The 22,347-nt window shown below is 38.2% G+C and overlaps 3 protein-coding genes across 3 annotated transcripts in view; 1 reads left to right on the forward strand and 2 right to left on the reverse strand.

Moving 5' to 3' along the window:
* Positions 1-136: 136 nt before the first annotated feature.
* Positions 137-2,305, reverse strand: LOC108670492 (biogenesis of lysosome-related organelles complex 1 subunit 2-like). The gene is made up of 2 exons (XM_018157967.2): positions 1,897-2,305; positions 137-1,539 (listed from the first exon to the last, which is right to left on the reverse strand). The coding sequence occupies exons 1-2, from the start codon at positions 2,251-2,253 to the stop codon at positions 1,270-1,272; spliced, it is 627 nt and encodes a 208-aa protein (XP_018013456.1). The 5' UTR covers positions 2,254-2,305; the 3' UTR covers positions 137-1,269.
* Positions 2,306-6,971: 4,666 nt separating this feature from the next.
* Positions 6,972-11,373, reverse strand: LOC108670503 (calmodulin-like). Its single transcript, XM_018157976.2, has 3 exons — positions 11,306-11,373; positions 8,633-8,851; positions 6,972-8,259 (listed from the first exon to the last, which is right to left on the reverse strand). The coding sequence occupies exons 2-3, from the start codon at positions 8,828-8,830 to the stop codon at positions 8,020-8,022; spliced, it is 438 nt and encodes a 145-aa protein (XP_018013465.1). The 5' UTR covers positions 8,831-8,851; positions 11,306-11,373; the 3' UTR covers positions 6,972-8,019.
* An 8,902-nt stretch (positions 11,374-20,275) lies between these two features.
* Positions 20,276-22,347, forward strand: part of LOC108670488 (lachesin) — a 58,680-nt gene continuing 56,608 nt past the window's right edge. The window contains exon 1 of the mRNA XM_047884302.1: positions 20,276-20,380. Coding sequence (XP_047740258.1) covers positions 20,278-20,380 — 103 coding nt within the window. The 5' untranslated portion in view covers positions 20,276-20,277. The remainder of the gene's footprint in view (positions 20,381-22,347) is intronic.

The following is a 22,347-nucleotide window of genomic DNA, read 5'->3' on the forward strand; positions in this document are numbered from 1 at the left end:
GGGAATTTGCTTCCAACTGTGCAAGAACCGTCGGTCGCAATGAAACAAGTACGTATGTTACTATCCGAGACATGAAATGAATATGGTTATCCAGAAAAAAATTAGATGAGAATTAAAGAAAAAGCGGCTATGTCGTCGAATTTTCTTTTGGAATGAAGGTTGTAAGCTTAAATTAAATAAGCAGAAACTTAAAAACCGGAGCACCAACAGTGAAGTACGACTTCCTTTACAAATTCAGCACTGAGCTATAGGCTGATCATGGTGTCATGATACGTGATCGCAGTATTCAAGATTTTCTAATTTGGAAGGATTCACTGTTTCACAATAATTGCTTGGTTCTAGTTCTGCCGATAATGAAAATGATCACTCAGAAAAATGGATGGATCATTTTCCAAATAATGATGCACTTTCTTACCAACAGCACGAGCAAAGATCATGCGTGCACTGATACTCATTTTCGCCAGGCCAAACGGGGTTAAAAAATTGCGCGTAGAAGGGCAAAAAGTGCATCCTTATTTCAACGGCGCCTAATTCATTTCTCTGAGTGAAGAACAATATGAATTATTCTTTCTATTCTATCAGTTATTCCGGTGACCGAACACGCCAAACTTATTTCGCTACCCAATAAAAAGTTGCAGAAATTTGACGAAAAGGATTTTGATAGGCATTGGAAGCATGTCTCAACTTCTTGTACAACTACCGTGAAAATAGAAAGCTTGTGACAGTAAGCGTCGAACTGAACTGTGACAGTAGCTCCGCAACAGAAAAAAGATTAAATACATTACTTTGTACATAAAATAATTATAATACTATCTATATCGACGAAAATTGACTAGATATGTAAAAAAAATATCCACGGAATGTTGTGAGGGGAGTGGCTGCCAAATTACAAGTGATAAATGACAATTTAAATATATCACAGAAATCTCAGTTAGTTTACTTGTTTTAATGATGTCAAAACTTATTTTTTAAAGCAAGTTTCGTGTTTGTTTCTAAAGTTTCAACAATCTTTATCCAAAATTATAACTGCATAGACACAAAGCTCCTAACACGTGTCGTTGAAGAATTGTAAGAAGGATATTCTCTTATTTGCATAAATTTATTTTGGCCTCTAACAGGTTCTGCAATTGCGAACAATGCTTTATTACCCCAGTAAAATCTTCTATTAAACGTCGATTTTGGGCAGACATATGTCCAAATACTGTAGCAGTTTTAGGGATTCATACCCACACCAACTTCGATCAGTCAATATCAGCTAATTTGTGCGAGCTACTTTTTCTCCAAACTTTTGAATTTTTCTTCTAACCTTCTGGAGTAAGCATCTAGTTTGTACGCAGCCGCCTCGAGTTTAGTGACGCTGTCCTCTATCTGATCAATCTGGTCAAGGTAGGGCTGCAGACCGAGGTACTTAGCGTTCAGTTCGTCCAAGGAACGCCCGATGCTGCTTGTGATCTGGCGCAGGTCGGCGTACTTGGCAATGGTGGCACAGTTCATCTGCTCCAGCAGCGTGTAGTCCTCCAGCACTGCATTTAGTTCACCCTGAATACGAATTTATTGGTCAAGATATTTAAAAACTGCGTCATGAACACAATGATTTTTTATTTCTAAATAGTGCAACAAAAAATAAGTTATCCAATTAACCAAAATAGATTTAAATTTAGCAATAATTTTATAAATAACAAACTCAAAGTTGTAAAATTTATCATAGAAGGAATAATAAATTTTGAAGATAAATAATCTGAAAATTTATTTTAAAAATAATTTCAAAAGAATGCTACAAAACCATTATATAAATCATAATCAATAGAAAAATCTTTGTTATTGATCATAGTAGCTTAAAATAAGCTATTTATCTATAAATGATAGACATGCCTGTAGAAAATAAATTCATAGGACCTGTAAGTAGCTTGAAGTCTTGGAAAACATGAGGGATGCCAAATGGCTGAGGTTGGGGTCATGGGGGTCGAGAGCTTCAAAGCTGCTGGTGCTGGTGGACAAAGTAGGGCCTCGCTTGGGGGAGTTGAGATTATCACCAAGTGTGGCATGACGTTCAACTTCTATTCGATCCTTGTGAGCATGAGATAACTGCTCTGATCCAGTGTTAATGATTCCTTCATTATTAGGAACGCTGGTTTCTGAACATTCTGAAGTCCTCAAATTGTCTATTTTGCTAGATAAATTTGCAATGTCATCCCCTTCAATAGTATCTGTACTTAGATTTACACTCTGATTTTTAACATCACTAAGAGCCATTATAAGCTATTTCAAGAAAACCTGAAAATCAAAATAACTTGTGAAATTTAAACAAGATAAATTGCAGTAAATGTGCCTGGATTGTAACTTATGTATCATGAAAATATCCTTTAGATTAGCAGGATATTTTCCATAATTGCTTATGATTAGCTATTATGTATATATTTGTAACTGATTTTTTGTCTGTTTGGAGCCTGGCCCTGCATACATAGAGCTGAAAATATTATGGTACGGTACAATAAGACTGATATAGGTAATAGTGCAATAAGTACTTATTGTACATACTTACAATGGTGTGACCATGATAGATGGAAAATAGGAGCAAGGAAGAGTGAGATCTGGATTAAAAATTAAAATGAGTAATGTAAAACAGGGTAACTTGTACTCAAAAAGTTATTGGATATTCTTTATCTAATGTACATTATATCAAATTAGTAATGTAATGTAACAATACCAACTAATGTAAATTCCTTTATTAAACTCATAAATGACATTTCAGCTCTATAGTATAGTGGCTACTGGCTTGCATTCACATTTCAACCGTGTTCTCAATGTTTTTTGTGAGAAATAGAATCTTGCATTTTATACTGTTTTACTGATCACTTAAAAATCTTTTGCTTGTGCTTACTGGCTACTGCTTCGTGCTTCCCAGCAAGCAAAATGACCCATTGATCAATCATTATGATTATCTCACCTGGTCTTGCAGTTGCAGGTGCAGCATGGTTTAAGTCATCAAATTTATAGTATCCCATAATCCCAAAGACCCAAACCCAAACTGCTCAACACATTTAAATAAAATTGTGTCTGTGGAGTGTGGACTGTGAGTGTGAACTGACTGAACTCAGTTTGTGCTTAGTTTGTAAATTTTTTTATGATTTTATGAATCTACTACAATCAAAAGACAAAAGTCATAGGTACTTGCTACAATTTGCATGACCAATCAATTCTTCCAAACTGCTGGACAGCTTGAACTGGCTGAACAGATATTTGTAGAATGACTAGAATCAGAAACATGAATCACATTGCTGCAGGTGCAGGGCACCTAGTATGGCTATGGAATATATCTACTTGGCGAGCCACGACTGAATTTTTCGAGCCGTGGTTTTATGGATTTGCCAGCCGTGATTCCATTTCTACGAGCCGTGATTCTATTTCACCGAGCCGTGAATTCCATATCTCGGCCATGAAAAGCCATTTAAGAGGTGCGAATGCGAATTTATTTACAAAGTTTATGCACGTGTTACCCCAAATCTCTAATTTTACCCTTAAACAGTCAAACGGCAACAATAAAATTTGTCTCTACTGTAAATCCGGCACGTGTTAATATACAGTCTGACCGCTTTGACATGACCGCAACTATGCTCAATCTTCAACAAACGTTTTGTTTATTTGTTTACATTACGATGTTTATGTTTTTTCTGCAAGATATTTTTGGCGGAAACGGTAAAGCAATGCGGATTGCGGAAGTTGAAAATTTTATGAAATGACATGTTTGCGAAGTGCAAACCGCGATTTTTTAATCAAACAAAAATTTATGACATTCGAGCTGCGAGATTTCATACCTACTGAATCTGAAATTATATGATATTAGAGCTGCGATATTTCAGACAAAAATAGGACTTTTCCAGACTAGCAGGGCACAGGGCTGCAGCCCTGCAGGCTGCTCACCAGACATTTCCATTTTCCACAACTGGTCATCCAAGTCAGTGATCAAAAAATATTCCCATACTTCATATCAGAATTCAATAAAACTTTGCACTTAAGCTCTTGAGAAACTCTTGCTTGTGCCTTGTCAGCTTGTAACTTGTATCTACATTTAACATTGTGAATTTTTCAAGGATTACAACCTCATTCCACAAGTTCTAAGGCAATAGCAATTGGGGAGAATGGGGACTGGGGTTTACAACATGTCAAAGTTCCTGTCTCCTGAGTCCTGACAGGCAACACGGCCATGCAACAGCAAAGCAGTACTGAGTGCAAGGACTCCATCTCCATGCAAGTTTACTATAGAAGATGTAGCTGAGCCTGAATCCTGATCATGGCTTCTTCAATACTCTGTGGGACAGTGGGTCGGGTCGGGACTGTGGCTCTGTGCAAGAGATGAGGTAGTGTTGTAGTGATGCTAGGTTTCCGTTCCGCTTCTGGGGCTTTGCACAAGGGGCATTGCGGTGAGGGCCCTGGGCCTGAGCAGTGAGCCCTGAGGGTCCGAGGGACGAGGGTGAGGGGGGGTTGATGGATTTGGTATTGGTAGAGCCCGTAGAGGGCCTTGTTCAGTGGAGCTGTGGCAAGGCAAAGTCGAGCAAAGAGCGCCTCAAATCGACGAGTCAGCGTGCAGAAAGACAATGTTCGAACACTCGAACTCAAACCGATGGTTTTATTGTTCCCAGGGGCACGGGCAGGAGCCAGGTTGAATTGATGTCCACTTGGCTTGCCAAAAATTCCAGGCTCCTCTTTTTACAATAGACTTAATCTCAGAGAATTCAAAAAATGGTATATCTGCCACTCAGACTGCCAGTCCGTCGTTAGACGTCGACGTCGTTGCCTGCTTTGCAATTGAAATGTCAGCTGACTCTCTCCGCTGACCGTACCTGTATAAGTCGGAGTTACGACTGTACGAGCCATGGCTTAATTAAACAGCATCCGGCGCAGTGGATAAATGAGTTGAGAAAAGTGGATATATGTATTTGCAATATAATTAGGTGTAGAAATGTTGTTAAGGTTCTGGGCATCATAGTATGATGCAAAATAAATAAATTATTGTAACAATTAGGAAAATTTATCCATCTGTGGCATTGATAAATCATGTTCAAATTCTATATATCATCTGGATTAGCTGCTCAAAAAGTCAATTTCAAAATTCTAAATTTATAGCAGTTTTACTTTTTTCTCCCCGTAAATGCCTAGATTAACCATGATTTATTTTATTGAATTTTAATCAAAACGAAATGATGTAGTACTATGTAATAGTTAGTCCCCTAAGGCATTGCTGATATTTAAATATGTTCTGAATTTTTCGTCAATCCGTTGAGAATTGACCGAATCGACACTTCTCCGAACCCACCTGCGAACTCACCTGCGGACTCAAACGCAAAAACCGCAAAACCACACGCTCAACTTAACCACTCATTAGTCCTTCAATAGTGAGCGGATTTGCTTGAAATTTGGAATGTAAGTAGTTTGAGATTTGAGGGATTTATGAGCGTATGAGTTACGCAGAAGTTTTTTTTTTTCATTTAAAACGAAAAAACTGAAACGTGGCGCATTACTGATAATTAGATATATTTTGAATTTTGTGTAGTTCCGTTTAGAATATTGGGACTATAATGAGTGCTTGAGTCGAGTTTTGCGTTTGTTCACGGTTAAGTTCGGTGAAGTGTCGATTTGATCTCGAATATACGGGTAAAGGATTCAACGGACCTGAGATAAATTTTTCAAATGAAATCGACGAAAATTCTATAAAAAATTTATGTTTACTGGACGTTTTAGACAATTCCCCATCGATCAGTTCGATCGAAAGGTACAATTTTCTGTGACCCAGATGTGCTGGTCGGACGAAATTTTTATAAGCAAATTTTGAAGCTTTGGTATGCAAAATTTTAGGTACTTCTGACCTTTTACAAGATTTGCAACCAATAAAATGAAAAATAAACCATTTTGACTGCAAACGCCCGCGCCCAGCTACTTGCATCCGAAGAAGAAAATAGCCCGATATTTAAAGCGGAAAGTATTTGCCATTAATACTATCGGCTAATAGTTTTCCCGGGGAGCGCAGCCGTGCACCACCAATTTTGTGCACCAATAAGCCCTGAATCGAACGCCTTGGATCTCTCTGGACCTACACCAATCAGCCGTGCACCACTCGGCTTTGTCCTCTTCCGGCCTTGACCACCACCTGCCGTGCACCACCAGGCCGCGGATCGAATATGACTGCCAGACATCGTGTTAAATTACGTAATTTTACGTTCACCGCATCTGAGGTTAAGTTTTTGATAGCATAGTTCTGTTCCAAAATTTATCGTCCTTCGACAAGTGGCCGTTCGACCGAGGGCTGGTTCGACCCATGGCCTAGATACGGACGGCTTGAAGTGTTGAAGGGCTACATTCCGGAAGGCGGAATCATGATGGTCCATTATATCCAGGGCAGTGGTGGTCTTCGACAGGCGACCTGTTTTCCCATGCATAATCACCTTATTCCAGAGGATGTGGCGGAACATGTAGGTACTGTTTTATACGACGATACCAGGATATTTGATAGAATTAGTACGCCCTTATAAATATAACCCATGCAAGAGGATTGAGCCAAGCTTGTTGGTGGTCACTTTCGGATCCCAGACATTTGTACAGTCAATACAGTCCATCTATGCCCCGACTTCGGTGTCGTGGGGTGGAGGTCTTGTGGCCCGAACATTTACGCACCCCGAAATTATTTACCACTATCGGGGAAATTTTTTTTTGTAACCACCAAAAACTAAAGTCACACATGTACACTTTCTACACCATGACAGAAGTTTACATCGATCCTGTGTTACCATGTATGTAAATGCAACTCCTAGCGAGTTTGCGTAGTTTGGGGGATCGATTAGCATCCTTATGTGCCAGAATACATAAACAACTAATGTGCCATCGCCCAATACGAACTTCTTTCTTTCCCTGACCAGCAAAAAATGTCATGAAATTTTCATTTTAAGTCAACAAAGGTGAAATAAGTAACAAGGTGATTGAAATCCAATATCAAGTTAGACTGGCGAAGTTGACGATGTAAGTGACAGATTGCTGCAACATCTATTGCTGAAAGTCTAAGTCGAGAATGGAAAAATGGTTCGTATTCCAGTTTAAAATTTCTTAACCGAATTAATTATTTCGAACTCACGGTCTACATAAAATTTTTCGTATGTATGAACGAAATTCGAGGCTTCACATTGCATATAGAGTTTGAGCTTCGGCTAATGCGATTGGTGAATTAACATAGACTTGTGCAAATGCTAAAATACGTGGCAATACCATCCTCTATGAAAAAACTCTTAATTTTCATTTGAGATAATGTGCTCGTGTGATTGTTTGCATGTTTGGAATCATCGAACCGGGCATCATGAAAATATTAGGGCTATTTGAATGAGTTTTAAAATGCGCGTCTTGCGTTAATTAATTGGATATAAAATACAAATTACTGCTTTAACTTACGTAGTTTCATAATGTTGCTGTCATTAAAATTGTCATAAAAATTTGAATCATAAAAAAATCATTATAAAATGACAAATTTACGTTTGCTCCAGATTTAAATAATAACGTTAAATATGATAAAACGATTCTGAGCTTTCATTCTAGTATTCTGAAGGTTAACTAAATAATAAACAGCCCAAAATAATAAGCATGCAGTAATATATTTCCGATAATTTTCGTCCTCTATTAACACTTGAATTGTGATTTGCCAAATTTCCGAGGAGAATAATTTATGATTTAAATTCGTTTTTGAATTACTGATTGAATATTTAATTAAGATTGAATATTCCGTCATGCATCGTAGCAAAAAAGTGAATATAATCCTGGAGTGCTATAATAATAGTTTGATATCTGTTATTCTATCCAGTCCACCAATTTCATAAATTATTGATGACGGTGATGATTAACCATCCGCACTTGCACATAAATTGTAAGTGTCCACATTCGGCATCCTCTTTTTAATTTTTAGCTCATGTATAGAAAAAGTCGAATGAGTTATATATGATTGCGTGATGTGACCGATGATTGCAATAAATGCGATACATCTCAATTCCTCTTCATGATTGAGACGAACTGCTCGTATCTGATTTGCCCTTCCTCGTCGACATCGGCCTCCCTGACGATGAGTTCGACCTCCTCCTGCGTGAGCTTCTCACCCATGGTCATGAGGACGTGTTTCAGCTCCGACGCCGAGATGGTCCCTTCACCGTCCTTGTCGAAGACGCCGAACGCCTCGCGTATCTCCTCCTCGCTGTCGGGCGGGGGGAAGTCTTGCTCCAGGACTGACTGTCGAGGGACATTAGCTCCAGTGAAACTAAAACGTATATTTTAATATAGAAATTTATATGTAAGGGTATAAGCTTGACGCGTGTGGTATTGTATTCACAGATTTTAATAAATGTAAGCAGGTATGCAATTAAGCCTAATATAATGTCGAAATAAATATTTTTTCGCACTCCAAATTGGACACCATTATTAATTATGTCTCATATTTGCGTAATTTACTTATATATAATAACGAAATCACGTACAGTGATCCATAATTATTGCATTCATATTTGCGCAATTTATTATACATAATAAGAAAAAATCATGTACAGTGATCAATTGCATTGCATTTAATGGGTCTCATCATATCAAAACGGGCAATGAATCTCACCAAGAAATCTTGCAGTGACAGGGGGTCGGGGACGCGCATCTTAGCGATCATTTGTTGCAGGTCTTGGTTGCTCGGATTAGCGCCGAGTGACCGCAAGGCTTTGCCGAGGTTGTTTCGTGGCAATTTGTGGTTAATGGAATAAATCGCGAAACATTCCTTTGCTGATTCGATTTCGCGAGCACCCAAGCGGTGAGCCATCGCTGGTCTTTGGTGAATGTTCTGTGGGCATTTTTGAGATATTTAAATTATATCGAATTACAAAATTAGAATGAATAAATACTAATGGCTGCTCAAAACTGGGATTTCTCTTCAGCGCATTTGCGAAATAAACGCACCAGAACAAACACTCACGCAAAATATTTTTCAAAACCCCTAAAAGTAAACGAAAAAACACACTAACTCTGAAGTGGGCAAATATTTCCATAGAGCAACATATGTAAATATTTAATAATGATCCATGTAACAATAATTTGAAGTGATCGTGATGTGAGCTCCAATCGTCAAATTAAAGGTTCTTGATATTATGTATTCACTGTATTATTCTGGATTTTTCTAAATAGTGAATCATAACCGAACCCATCGTATATTATATCCTACAAAATCAGTTCAGATTGAGACGCGGTGGAGATCAGGCGTGTTGTGTAGTCGCTCCAGGAGCCTGACCGAATTGTTTCCTGCTTTGAATTGCTTCCGGAACTTTATTACCGTCGTGCGGTTGTGCTGGACTTCCGGAACTTTATTACCGTCGGGCGAGTGTGCTGTACTTCCGGTACCGTCGGGCGGTTGTGCTGTACTTCCGGAACTTTATTACCGTCGGGCGGCTGTGCTGTACTTCCGGAACTTTACTACCGTAGGGCGGTTGTGTTCATCAGGCTTGTTTCCGGTGATTTATTGTTTCCGGTGATTTATTGCCATGAGAGACCCTAGCTAAATCTCAGTGAAGGAACCCGGGAATCATTAAACAATTAAGAAAGAAGACATTTCGATGGCTGGGAAGAAAGTAAACAAGATTGTTAAGAAGGAATGCGGTTCTTCGAAACAAGACGCACCGAAAAAATCGAACAGGAGAGCGAAGTGCGTAGTTGAAGATGCATGCAAGTTTTGCAAAGAGACCTCGTTGAGAGAATATGATCAGATGGTCATCTGTGAACACTGCGAGGATTTTATTTGCATCAGTTGCGCGAAGCTGAGCTCTGAAGAATACTCTTTCCTACAGAAAACAGAGTCGTTTCACTGGTTCTGTAGCGACTGCGAGAAGCCGACTCTCCGTGCCAGGAAAAGCGAGAAGCAGATGGAAGAGAATTGGTTCGCTCTGTTCGCAGCATTTCGAGCTGAAATGGAAAACAATTATCGGAAAGAGATGAACACGTTGAGTAATTTAGTTGGCTCTTTGAGTAATGAACTGAGCTCGTTACGCAGAGAGCTGATCGAAGAGAGAGCTCAACGGAAAAATACAGAAAACTTGGAAAAGATGGAACTGAAGAATCACAACGTGGACATAGCCGAAATCGCTAGCGAAAGCTCCCGCGAATTACTCGACAGAGAACGAAGGAAGTGCAATCTTGTTTGGTTCGGCATTCCCGAAAGCACCGCATCTGAGACGAACGAACGTGTGATGGCCGACAATAAGTATGTGGCAGACTGTTGTAGTAAAGCACTAAGCACGCCGCTTGATATTGCATCGTGCAAGAGGCTGCGCTCCAAGAATGCTGCTACTAACGCATGCAGACCTCTATTGGTGACTGTGAAGGATCCGGCCCAGGTTTGGAGCGTGCTGAAAGCAGCGAAAAAGTTAGGAGAAACTGTTGAATTCAAGTCTGTTTTTGTGAAAAATGATTCCACCCCTTTAGAGAGGGCGGAGTTCCGCAAGAAATGGCGGGAGCGAATCCGCTCTAAAGGATTCCACCCCTTTAGAGAGGGCGGAGTTCCGCAAGAAATGGCAGGAGCGAAACAGACGCAGAAACACGGAAAATCATGTCAACACCATTCAAGATCTCACGAGGACTCCGACACTCCGTGGTGACCTCATTGAAGTATACAAGTATACTCATGGTTTGTACAAGGTCCCAGAAGGATTACTAGAATTTGAAACAAGAACCAACACCAGGGGTCACAGCTATAAACTAAAAAACTGCGGTTCAACTTATCCACGCGACAACATTTCTTCTCGCTTCGAGTCACTGACATGTGGAACAGCCTCCCTGAAGATATTGTTGACGCTCCGAGTATGAACGCGTTCAAGAACAGACTAGACAAGGCCATGCATGAGCATATGTTCAGTCTAAAAATGCCTCGTACCCTACGGAACAACTGATATCTAGAAGCGATTTTAAATCTACCGTCCGTAAGGCCAGTCTAGTCAAGAAAAGAACAAGAATCGGCGACAGGCCTATGCAGGCCTATTTATTTAATGCCGAAGATACTATACTACTATACTATACTAAAACAAACGATGTTGAAACCTTGTTTAATCAACGTTGATTCAACCAATCAGCGTTCATTTCAACATTGATTTAACGTCTTTTGCCTAGTGGAATAAAACATTTTCGACAATCATGGAAAAGTAAAAACTCGTTGTTCTCTATCTTATAAATTTGTACTGGACATCAGCTTTTCCCTTGCACCTTAATCAATTTTTTTTCTAGCTATTATTAATTACGTATCAATTCTCACCGGATCACTACAAATTAAAATAAGCTTAAACTAGTTGACGGACGTAATGGATGTTGCACGCAACGCGCCGGTACTGCGACTGCAACAGCTGGCTGATAGAGTTGCTTATCGCATGAAGGCTTATCTGGTGGCGGCATAACACGATAACGCTGGCGGATGAAACTCGTTGTCTCTTCTGTCCTCGAGTTCCATAATAATGACTTTCGTAAATTGGGGAATTTACAGTTTATTTGCATTGTTGCTTTATGGGATGTGAGATCATTTACTAAGTAAGGATAAATCTGGATCGAATTAACAGGAACTCGTACGTAAAAACTTTTATCGAAACTTTTTCGGAAGTCAAAACTTTCTCGGGAGGACGTGATCTTATAGCATAACTAGAAGGTTATGCTGCTTATGTACTTCCATTCAAAGTATCATTTTTATATAACATTATTTTCCTTTCATTCACATTCATTTCATTTTCCTATTTTCCTTTCATTCACAGTAGTATTTGTAAATGACAAGTAAAATTAAATGAGAAGTGAATGCTTAAATCGTTGTAGCGGTTTCGTTCAAGATTTTGAATCAATATAATACAAATATTTAGAAATTCAGAATTTCTAGATTTAATGGTTACAAAATTTTTTGTTTAAATATAAACGTCGCCACAATGCACACGACTATAGTTAACTACATTCCAACTTTTAGCATTTTGATTCATTCCACCAGAACCTCTTATTAGAGTATGTACTTAGGTGTAGCAGCTGTCATCCCGTACTAATTAGTTTGTTTAATAGCCGAATTGATTTTTACTGTTTATAATCGTTTTCTTTGTATTTATATTTGTGTAACTTGTAACGATCTGTTATTTATAGAGCTTTCAATACTTAGACCGGAGAAAAGCATCTTTATTTTCCTTAAATTAATTGAGAGACGCTTCATCGACACTCCTATACGTACAACTTCATAATTCCAGTTAAAAAATGTGAAATTACATAAAAATTTGAAACTTTAAACTACAGTTCTCGAGAATTAGAAGTCACAGTACACTAGATGTCTAACAAATATAGCTCTCGAGAATTTGAAGTCACAGTACACTAGATGTCCAAAAAATTTAGTTCTCTAGAATTAGAAGTCACAGTACACTAGATGTGCAATTCATACGAGGTAATATCTAAAATTTTCGACACTTGCCATGGTTACTCCAGAGTAACCGGAAGCTGCTTTTCTTGATCTTCTGAGGTAAACTTTTGAGGGAAGCAACGAACGCATATTATAGTCTCTCTCAGGTTACACAGAAAAGGAGTTCCTTGGTGCTGAAAGTTTGTCACAATTTTTAGAGCGCTTCTATGATTCTTTAAAAGACTTTGAGTGACTGACACCCCTTCTGCATAATGTGGGAATATCTCTGGACAACTATAAAAAAAAAACATTTTGAACGTTAGAATAGATCGAGGGTAATAGAGTCTGAATTTATATTTACACGCTCAAAATGGAATGAATTTACTTCTTGGATTGAAGTTTTGAACACAATCACACGCACAAACTATTTCAGTGAAATATTTTTCTCTGACTAAATTATTACTGTCATCATCAAGTATACCTACCCAGCAACATATGATATTGCGAAATGATGAAATTCAAGATTAAAATTTTGGGCTCTTTGTTTGCAGGAAATGTAATTGGGACTCGACATATCTATCAAAAGTTTTTTCGCTTAATTATGATCAATTAATTGCATCCAATTTTGAATTTCCTTCAATTTATAAGCAGAAACGACCTATAAATGTAATATTATTCGTTAGAAACGTCTGAGACTTAAAATTTATATTACAATAAATATAGGTAATTCTATTTGGAGATCTATAAATAAGCAAGAATAAATCAACATATCATTTTAATTCACCTAAATATCGTTCATGATACCGCACAAGGCTTTGGTTGCGCCACCAACATGAGCAGCGTACCGCATTGCAGGTTGTACAGTCGACGAGATCACAGTAACTGAGGTGTGTGTAAAATTAAAGAGCCTTGCTGCCTCGTGTCCCCTGAGGCAAGATCGAACCTCAAAACTGATTGGCCGCTCGGCCACCTCTACAGCTTTTGCGAAACCCTGGAAATGCGCCACTGACGCTACACAGATTTATTTCTTGAGATTTAAATCTTACTTATGTATTTTCCTTAATTTACAGAACACGGCTGCTTGGCTGATTTAGAATGACAGTCGTTTATATAGGTTGAATAGAAATAAGTCACAGAAAATGTTCGAATATTTTTTGTTGTATTGTTACGATAAGAGCGATAAGAATTTCAGCCGAAAACAGTAGCTATGGCAATCTTGGGACAGCTTCAACTCAGGTTATTTGATTTCTGAAACCATAATTGAACATAAGTGCAAATAAACAGTGTATGATTTTTTGTCCCGTTATTTAAACATTGGTGGATTCGATGAGATAAAAAAACTGTTTTGCCGTTGATTTCTAAATAATCCTTTCCGTGTAATTGTACATGCAATCACAACTACTCGGATGTAAACTTTAATACCCACTTCTCGTCAATTATCGTCAAAAATGTATCATGTTTCTTTCCGTTACTTCAAAGAAGAAATCGGCAGTCTAAACAAGACTCCGTGAGCAGTTGGCCACTTTTCCCTCTCGCACCACTCCCCTCTATGGAGTTCTCTCCCCTCACTTAAAAGATCTCCAAGTAGCCAATGTAGACAGAGTGCGGTGAAAGCCTGAGCACCATCGCCCATGCAAGCAAACGACGGCCAAACACTTCATTGATCAAGCGCCTGGGACCTGAAAACCAAGGAAACGAAGAGAATATTCCTTGTCTTCTGAGGCCAAAGTAGTATATACGACTGCTCGACGTGCGGGAACAACTTCAGAAAAACTGCATTCAAGGAGGAAACTTCGGGAGTTCTCAAATCTGAAGAATGACCCCTAGATTGGGGCGGCGAGCGGCGGTCAAAGCAGGAGTTATAAAATCTTGACCCGAAGAAAGTGCTATAGCAATAGCATGAGGAGGTGGTTAAGTAATCGGAAAGAGCAAGGGCGAGTAAGGATCCAAGCGAAAAACATTTTATCGAATTTGACAATGAAGAAGTTAAACGAGTAAGATTTGACGAAGAAAACTGGTAATCTGAACCTGCAGGAAAGACGTCGGGCAGACGGGATAAGAAAATTTTACCCGTAAATTTATTCGAATAAATTTCCTTAATTTAGAGCTTAGTTTCTACAAGAAAAAAGTGTAATTGACGATTAAAAAAGTGGAAAAGATTTCCATTTTTTTCAGTTCTGAGAATGTTACAGAAATTTAGGCTGCAGTCTTCCGAGAGTATCATGAGGTTTAGCTATCAAAAATCTATTTATGGTAATTGCACTAAAAAAGACTTAATATATTTGAAAATAAGTATTCTTCATTTGTAAGTTGTATAAGTTTATGAACCATGTTTTCGCTTCCATCAGAGGAGTTCGTTCACATGACCTGGTGACTACATCGAGACGCAGAAATCAAGGCCGGCTTGCAGTACAAGTGACCACCAAAGCGTTAGGCCCTGTGAGCAGGAGTTCGTGTTTCACCTCATTGTTTTGGTAGTCTATTATGAACTGTGCACTAATTTTAGAAGTATCTTATTTAAGGTAAAAATTCACTGTACTAAAGGTACTGCAGCAGGTAAGACAAATAAAACAAAGTTCAGGCATAGACATGTCCGGAATGGTCCTAAAACGAACATGCAGATACAACACACGTTGCAAAAAGCAGGACCTCTAGGCACAATCCCGAGTGCGGCGATCTCTGATGATGTGCGAAGGCTTGCTCTCGATGGTACTGCCTCGGAACATGCGAAACGCAAATTTTGCCCTCAATATGGAACGTGTGGGGCTTTGTAGAGACGATCGCGGCGTCCTAACTGCTAACAAAGAGCCACAAATGAGCGACGTTGCATCAGTTCCAGAATTTCGGAAAATCATAACATTAATTTACAGAATTTCGAAAAATTCGACGATAGAAGGTTACCGGTTAGTGCAGAAGGTTACCGGTTAGCGCAAAATTTTGGATAACACGAGCAAAATGAAGTGAACTCATGAAAAATTGTAATTTTCTATTTAGCGCATAAATTTTCAGCTCAACGTTGAAAGGAAAAGTTATTAATAGTAGTAAATTTAGTTATTAATAATAATTCAAAAATAATCTGCTCAAAAAATTTTAGAAGATCACTATTATTTCGATGAATACTTCAGAAAAGCCTTAAAAATTAAACGCAATTGAAAAATTTGTGAGCCGTCTGTGGTTTTGATGAATTTTGTCTGCATGGCTACCCCATCTGCACAAAAACGAGCCCCGAAGTGAATGCGCTATATACCGATAACATCACAGGATTCACAGCATATATTGCACCTTTTTATGCTGTTTTATGTGAGTAGCGCTAACTGTACTGACACATTCAGGTCACAAAATGATTTGTTAACAGTTAATATATTTGCACTCACTTATGGTAAAATAAGTATTAATACTCTAGTATTTTGTCGGTATTAATCTCAACGATTATTTACAGCCCTTGTTCATATGACAAATGAAAGAAGAATACAGTTTAAAGTAAAATGTTTGACTGAGTAATTTACGGCACTTATATACGAGTAATACACACACGATTGTTCTGTATGCGCAAATATTAAAAAAATTTCCCCAAATGTACTATCAAAGTCTCTCAGTTGCGAATTCATTTCCTTGATGTTATGCAGAATTCCATAGAAGTAACAGCTTCCGAAAAAAGCTCTTTTGTGTTTGCATGCAATTGATCACGATACTAAAATAGACATTAAAAAACATGGTTCAACAGATTACAGCTTCTTGTTGTAAAAAATTCAATTATTACTGTTTTAATATTAAGATTAAAATTCTTAAGAACCGTAACCGTCATTAGTCAGCACATATGGTCTCTAGTCTCGTTATTTCTATGACCAGTTTACGATCACTGCAGACTTCCCTTGCGCAATAAAACTCGTATCGATCTACTCGCTCACCATGAATAGTAGAGAAATAATTCAACTCTACTCACATATGATCACATGTGCAGTATCTTTATTTATTTTAATCCGTAACACGACGCCTATACTTATTAATTATATATCTTCAATATCAGTCCTTCTAAAATTGCCTTTACAATGGCCGCTGGTCAATATCTATTTGGCACCCAGAAATTTTTTCTGCACCCGTAACGCTTATCCGCCTTAAATTAAATGAAATTTAGTTATTAAGTGAAATAGTCGCCCGTTCCTTTGATACAGTATAACATACATGGTACAAGGACCGATGAAAAAGCTTTATTTGCGTTGCAGAACAGAGTTGAATGTTGAAAAAACAGCTATTGACCAGCGATGCATGACCGAGCTTAACATACTTCCAAGGGTGGACGTCGTCAGCCAAATAGAAATCCGCTAATCTGAACAAAATGGCTATCCAAAATTACCGAGCAAATTTTTGGAATAAAACAAATTTATTTAATAGAAAAGCTAAAATGAAGAAGAGGTGCAATGTATTAAATTGATTGCATGAAACAGGCAATATGCCGAACATGATCGGAAAACTGCTTGTTTCTTATTCAACTACAATATGCCTCCTACCTTATAAGTTATACCGTACAACATCTATTTACATCGAATGTCTCCTGCACTGAATTTGCTGGCTGACACAATTAAGTGTGCCAAAATTCAACGGAATTAATGAACTATTTTATAAAATTTTATCACTAACAAGGCATGCTCAGTAACACTTAATTTGACCGCCTCCAGTCGCCGTCCCCTCATAGAGACGAGGGTAACGCTTTGGCCGCCACCATTCACCATCCCCTCATCGAGACGAGGGTAAGGCTTTGACCACCTACAGTCGCCGTCCCCTCATTGAGATGAGGGTAACGCTTTGCCACCTCCAGTTGTCGTCCCCTCATTGAGACGAGGGTAACGCTTTGGCCACCTCCAGTTGTCGTCCCCTTATTGAGACGAGGGTAACGCTTTGGCCACCTCCAGTTGTCGTCCCCTCATTGAGACGAGGGTAATGCTTTGGCCACCTCCAGTTGTCGTCCCCTCATTGAGACGAGGGTAACGCTTTGACCGCCTCCAGTAACCGTCCCCTCATTGAGACGAGGGTAACGCTTTGACCGCCTCCAGTAACCGTCCCCTCATTGAGACGAGGGTAACGCGTTGACCGTCTCCAGTCACCGTCCCCCTCATTGAGACGAGGGTAACGCTTTGGCCACTGGCAGTAACCGTCCCCTCATTCAGACGAGGGCTCGGCATACTAAGTACCGGTCGTCATTGAGGGCTGCTGCACTGCTGCGTCACTTCACTGGCTTCTTCTTCCCATTTGCACGAAAGTATTTCTAATATTAAGCTGTGCAGTCAACAAGCTTTATCTGGAAAAAATGCGTCTTGATCTAAAATTGATTTTAAAAACACAACTTTGGTCTAGTATGATATGATTTTATTTAGGCTGGAAAGTCTGGGAGCTCAACAATAATGTCCGAGATTGAAATAAATCATTTGCAGCGCATCTATGACGTGCTTATATAGTGATATTTTTCTGTGATCAACATATGCTCGCTGGGATCACTTAAATAGGGTACATACGTATACCGCTCACATTATATTTTTATGCTATTTATGAATACTATTTCATTGCAAAATATAACAAGGGATTATGAGGGTGTTTCCAAGATGTTAGGGCGTACTTATGGTTAGAACCTAATTTGTATTAAATTGAAATGTTATTATTTGTGGAATTTTTTTTCGATGATTCGTTAAAAATACATTTTAAAAATGTTACGTTGAAAATCATGACATATATACAGGTAAATATTTTTATATGCCTCAACAAACTGCCTGCGCTCAACGACTTATTTTCGCCTGTTAATTTGCCATTTATACTATAAAAACACCCTGGATTTCCGATTTTATAATATAATGAGATTTTCGCCCAGATTTTGTCCAGACGCCCTGTCTGAAAAGTAATTTGCTGGCCACAATTGTGACCTCCGGTTCCATAAATTGTTTAACTTTTCAAATTTTTGAGACGTTAGTAAACTTTTCAGATTTTGAAAAGTTAACGAAGCTAAAGAAAATTTTCCATTCTTTTGGTTTCGTAGTGAGAAGATTCCGCGATTTAGTTTATGTAAGTTCATATTTGAATCCTCGATTGATGATTTTCTTCTTTTTTTTATCTTTCTCATTCGTTAACTTCTAAATGTGAACAATCAAAAGAACTGTACTCTTTTTGCAAAACTAGCTTTAACTCTACGGATATTGCAAAGAATATTTAAGTAACTTTAAAAACTTTCACGGCTTCACTGCAGGTATTCAAGTTATCTCTTCCTACGCGATAGCCGATATAAAAAATTATTCTCATCTGATTCGTGCAGAGTTCATGGTTCTTTAATTTATTGAAGTATAAAGTTTAGTTTACAAACTTTAATTTATTAGTGTAGGTTGATCTGTTTAAAAAATGTTTGTTTCAGTCCCGTTCGACTGAAACAAATAATACTGTGTTATCTAAGATTCTTTTTTCACATATAATAACAACTCCAAATGCCAATAATCTATTAGAATCACACGAACATGGTTCGAATATATCAATGTTATTGATTGTGAAATAGCTAGATTTACGGACTATTAATGTCTTCATCAAATACTTCAACGACCAGGTGGATATATATACATTTAAACAGAAGCAACATCAATAATAGAAACATTACGTTTCAGGCTTTTTGAGAAAAATGCTCTGCAACTTTTCAATACTGGAAATAATTTCATTTGTTCATCTGAAAAATGTTCAAGTCATGAATAGCATCGGAACAAAATCATTGATCTCTTCGGAACATTTTGCACTAGTTTTACGAATTTACGCGAACTAGCAGCAGGTTATCAATAAGGATAAAATAACTTATTTTCAAAATATCCACGATCTCGAGAAATTTCACACGGCCGTAGCTCGCCGCTGTTTGGTGCCGCATTATCTCGTCCCTCAGCATCCCGTGCTCCCCTCACTTGCCCAGCAGCCGCCGGCCTGGGCACACGTGGGTGTGGTGCGCCGCGCTCGTCTGCTCCAACTTTCGTCTTAGTCTACGGGCCTGCCACGTTGCGAGGATTTCGATACCCTCGACCGTAGCGCGAATTTAGACGATTCCTTTCTGTTATCTCTGATCCTTGCAGCAATTCATACTGGTAGGAAGAACCTAATTGGCACTATTTTTATGACTGCCTTCAAGATTGCGTTTAAAATTTTCTATTTTGACGGCGTAATGTGTGGAATTTTAATATTGACAATCATTAAATGAAATCACTGAAAATTCTTTTGCTCGGTATGAGGAATTAACCGAATAAATAATTATTAGCCTACATGTTAAATACGTATCTGAATCTATATGCGGTCAGGCCAAATAAAGCAAGAAATAGTACAATATCAGAGCAATAGGCTCCCAAAATTTTATCATATAGACACCAGAAAAAATATTATTGATGATTCTGGCACTGGTTATGTCCTAGGCATTTATTAACTCGTTCAAGTGACCTTAAGCCTAAAATTCATTGACAAATTGACTTAATTTACTGTTCAATAAGGCTCACTATATTCTTTCTTACAAAAATAATCGATGAGTATCCAAAAAATATCCAACATGGCATTCAGTCTTGTTTTCCAATTAAAGATCAAATATTACCTAAAAATAAAGACTAATAAGACAATTTTGTACGAACAATTTCCGACTTTCATAATTTATTTGCACCATATCATCAATTTCGCCTTCTTCTCAGATAAAAAAAAAACTAAATATAATCGCAGGATACCCGCTATGAACACTCGGATTGCAATGCGCAATTTTCCATAAATGAAAGTGAAAAGTTTTTACCCTGAATTCTTCGCTGTAAATATAGTAACAGGATTCATTCAACTTAAAACGTATTAAATTCAGTCCAAAGCTCGTACCTATCAAGATGAACTTCGTGCCACATTTGTGTATGAAGCTCCTGCTTCTACATCTCCTGTTGTCTCGACCGTCTCCAGCGCACGCTGCTCCGGATGCAGCGAGCGATCACGGTGAGATGTTAATTTATTTACATGTTTAATCATTTAAATGTGTTTATTTGTACGTGCAAATAGATTTTACAAGAAATTAGCTTGACTCTATGGGATTCGAGGGAAGATATTGATGAACCTCGTTTAAATTTAAAATGATAGTGCAAGTTCTAGATTTGGATTCAAGAGATATTTTGGCATCGTATATTGGAAAGGAACAATTTTAACCTTTATAATATTAAGTTGCATATGTGTTATTAAAATATTTTATGGATTTCCTATTTTATGATGCGATAACAGTTTCTTGTTCGGAACCTGAAAATATTTTCTCTTGCCTAGAAAGCGTTAACATTTCAATGCCTAGAACGTGGTAACTTTTTTCTTGCCGGGATAGCGGTAACATTTTTCTACCTGGAAGGTAGTAACATTTCTGTGCATGAAAATTAACTGGATTTGGCGGATCATCGGGATGATGCGTTTGGTCTCTTGGATTTAATTGCCAATTGATTGTATTTAATTTAAAATTCTTTCCCCGCTAAGATGAAAAGTTCTGCAAATTCATTTACCAGAACACTAAAAAAATACCGCGTTTAACTATACCGTATAAATTTGCGTGAAAGTCTCCCTTTGAATACAGAAACGCAGTAAGCGACATGACTTGTCGGGCGCTTGAATGTACTAATCACTGCCGGTGCTCGTGCTTGAAAAGTATTTCATTCATGCATTATAATTAGCAACATGCGGCATAATTGACCATCTAATATAGTAGAAGGCAGTGAAGTTGACAAGACGTCACAATTATTAAAAATTCAGCGGCTTGGTGTGCAGAACCTCACAATTCACACAGAAGTTGGACGCTGGGAGTCCAGGTCACCACAATTCACACAACAGTGGGCGACAGGGAGCTCAAAATGTCACAATTCACACAGCAGTTGGCTGTCAGAATACAGAACGTCACAATTCACACAGCAGTTGGCTGTCAGAATACAGAACGTCACAATCCACACATCAGTTGGCTGTCTACAATACAGAACGCCACAATTCATACACCAGTCGGTGACTTGTAATTCAGAACGTCACAATTCACACAGGAGCGGCGGCAGAGCGTAAAGGTTGTCGATATTCTGCCAGCCTGTTGAAAGCGTCAGTTTGCTTTGGAGTCTCGCACTCAGCATTTGATTAATTCTGCTCGCTCTTGCATCAAGTTTTCCTCTAAAAATTCTTCCGTCCATACCTGTCATTTTAGGCAGACATTCACAGGCTGCCACCGCCCAACGAAATTCATTTATTATCATGGCGCAGTCTTCGAGCTAAAGTCACTTCTTGTTACGTGCAGCCTTGGTTCTAGCGAAGACTTGATTAATTTAAAGGAGCCCTGATGTCTGAATTGCTCGCGGTAAGATGGATGCTGCCGCGTCATCTATTATTTTAATTTTAAAACATATTATTCATCATTTATCAAATTTATAATTCTATCTATACTCAGATTATAATTACCCTTATTCATGTGATATGTAATTTTTTATTCATTTGTTATTTAGAATGATTTTCAACGCCATGTCGCATCACCTAAAATTCAAATCAAATATGCCAATTTTTAAAATTAAATTTCATTATGTTTGGTATAAATTAAAACGAATTTGGATCATTTTTTATGAATCGTTTTCAACGTGCATTACTTTATTACGCTATCTAATTTCCCGACGTTAATAAATGACACTTTAATCACAACAATGTTCTGAGATGAGACACCATTACCACCGTTCACGCATTTATCATAAATAAAATATAATGTGTGATTTAGCAGGAATTTAACCTCGTATCTACTCATCCATTAAAGCTGTCATCGTTAGCCAAATTTCCGTCAGACAACGGGAGCATAAATCGAATAAAGTAATGACATTTTTGAAGGCTTCTTTATTTCTAGATCGCGATATTTTCCGCTGCGACACCGTGAACCGGCCGGTCAGTCGACGGGCCATTTAAAT

Source organism: Hyalella azteca, unplaced genomic scaffold, assembly GCF_000764305.2.
Source record: "Hyalella azteca isolate HAZT.00-mixed unplaced genomic scaffold, Hazt_2.0.2 contig15124, whole genome shotgun sequence".
In the NCBI taxonomy this organism is placed as follows: Eukaryota; Metazoa; Arthropoda; class Malacostraca; order Amphipoda; family Hyalellidae; genus Hyalella; species Hyalella azteca.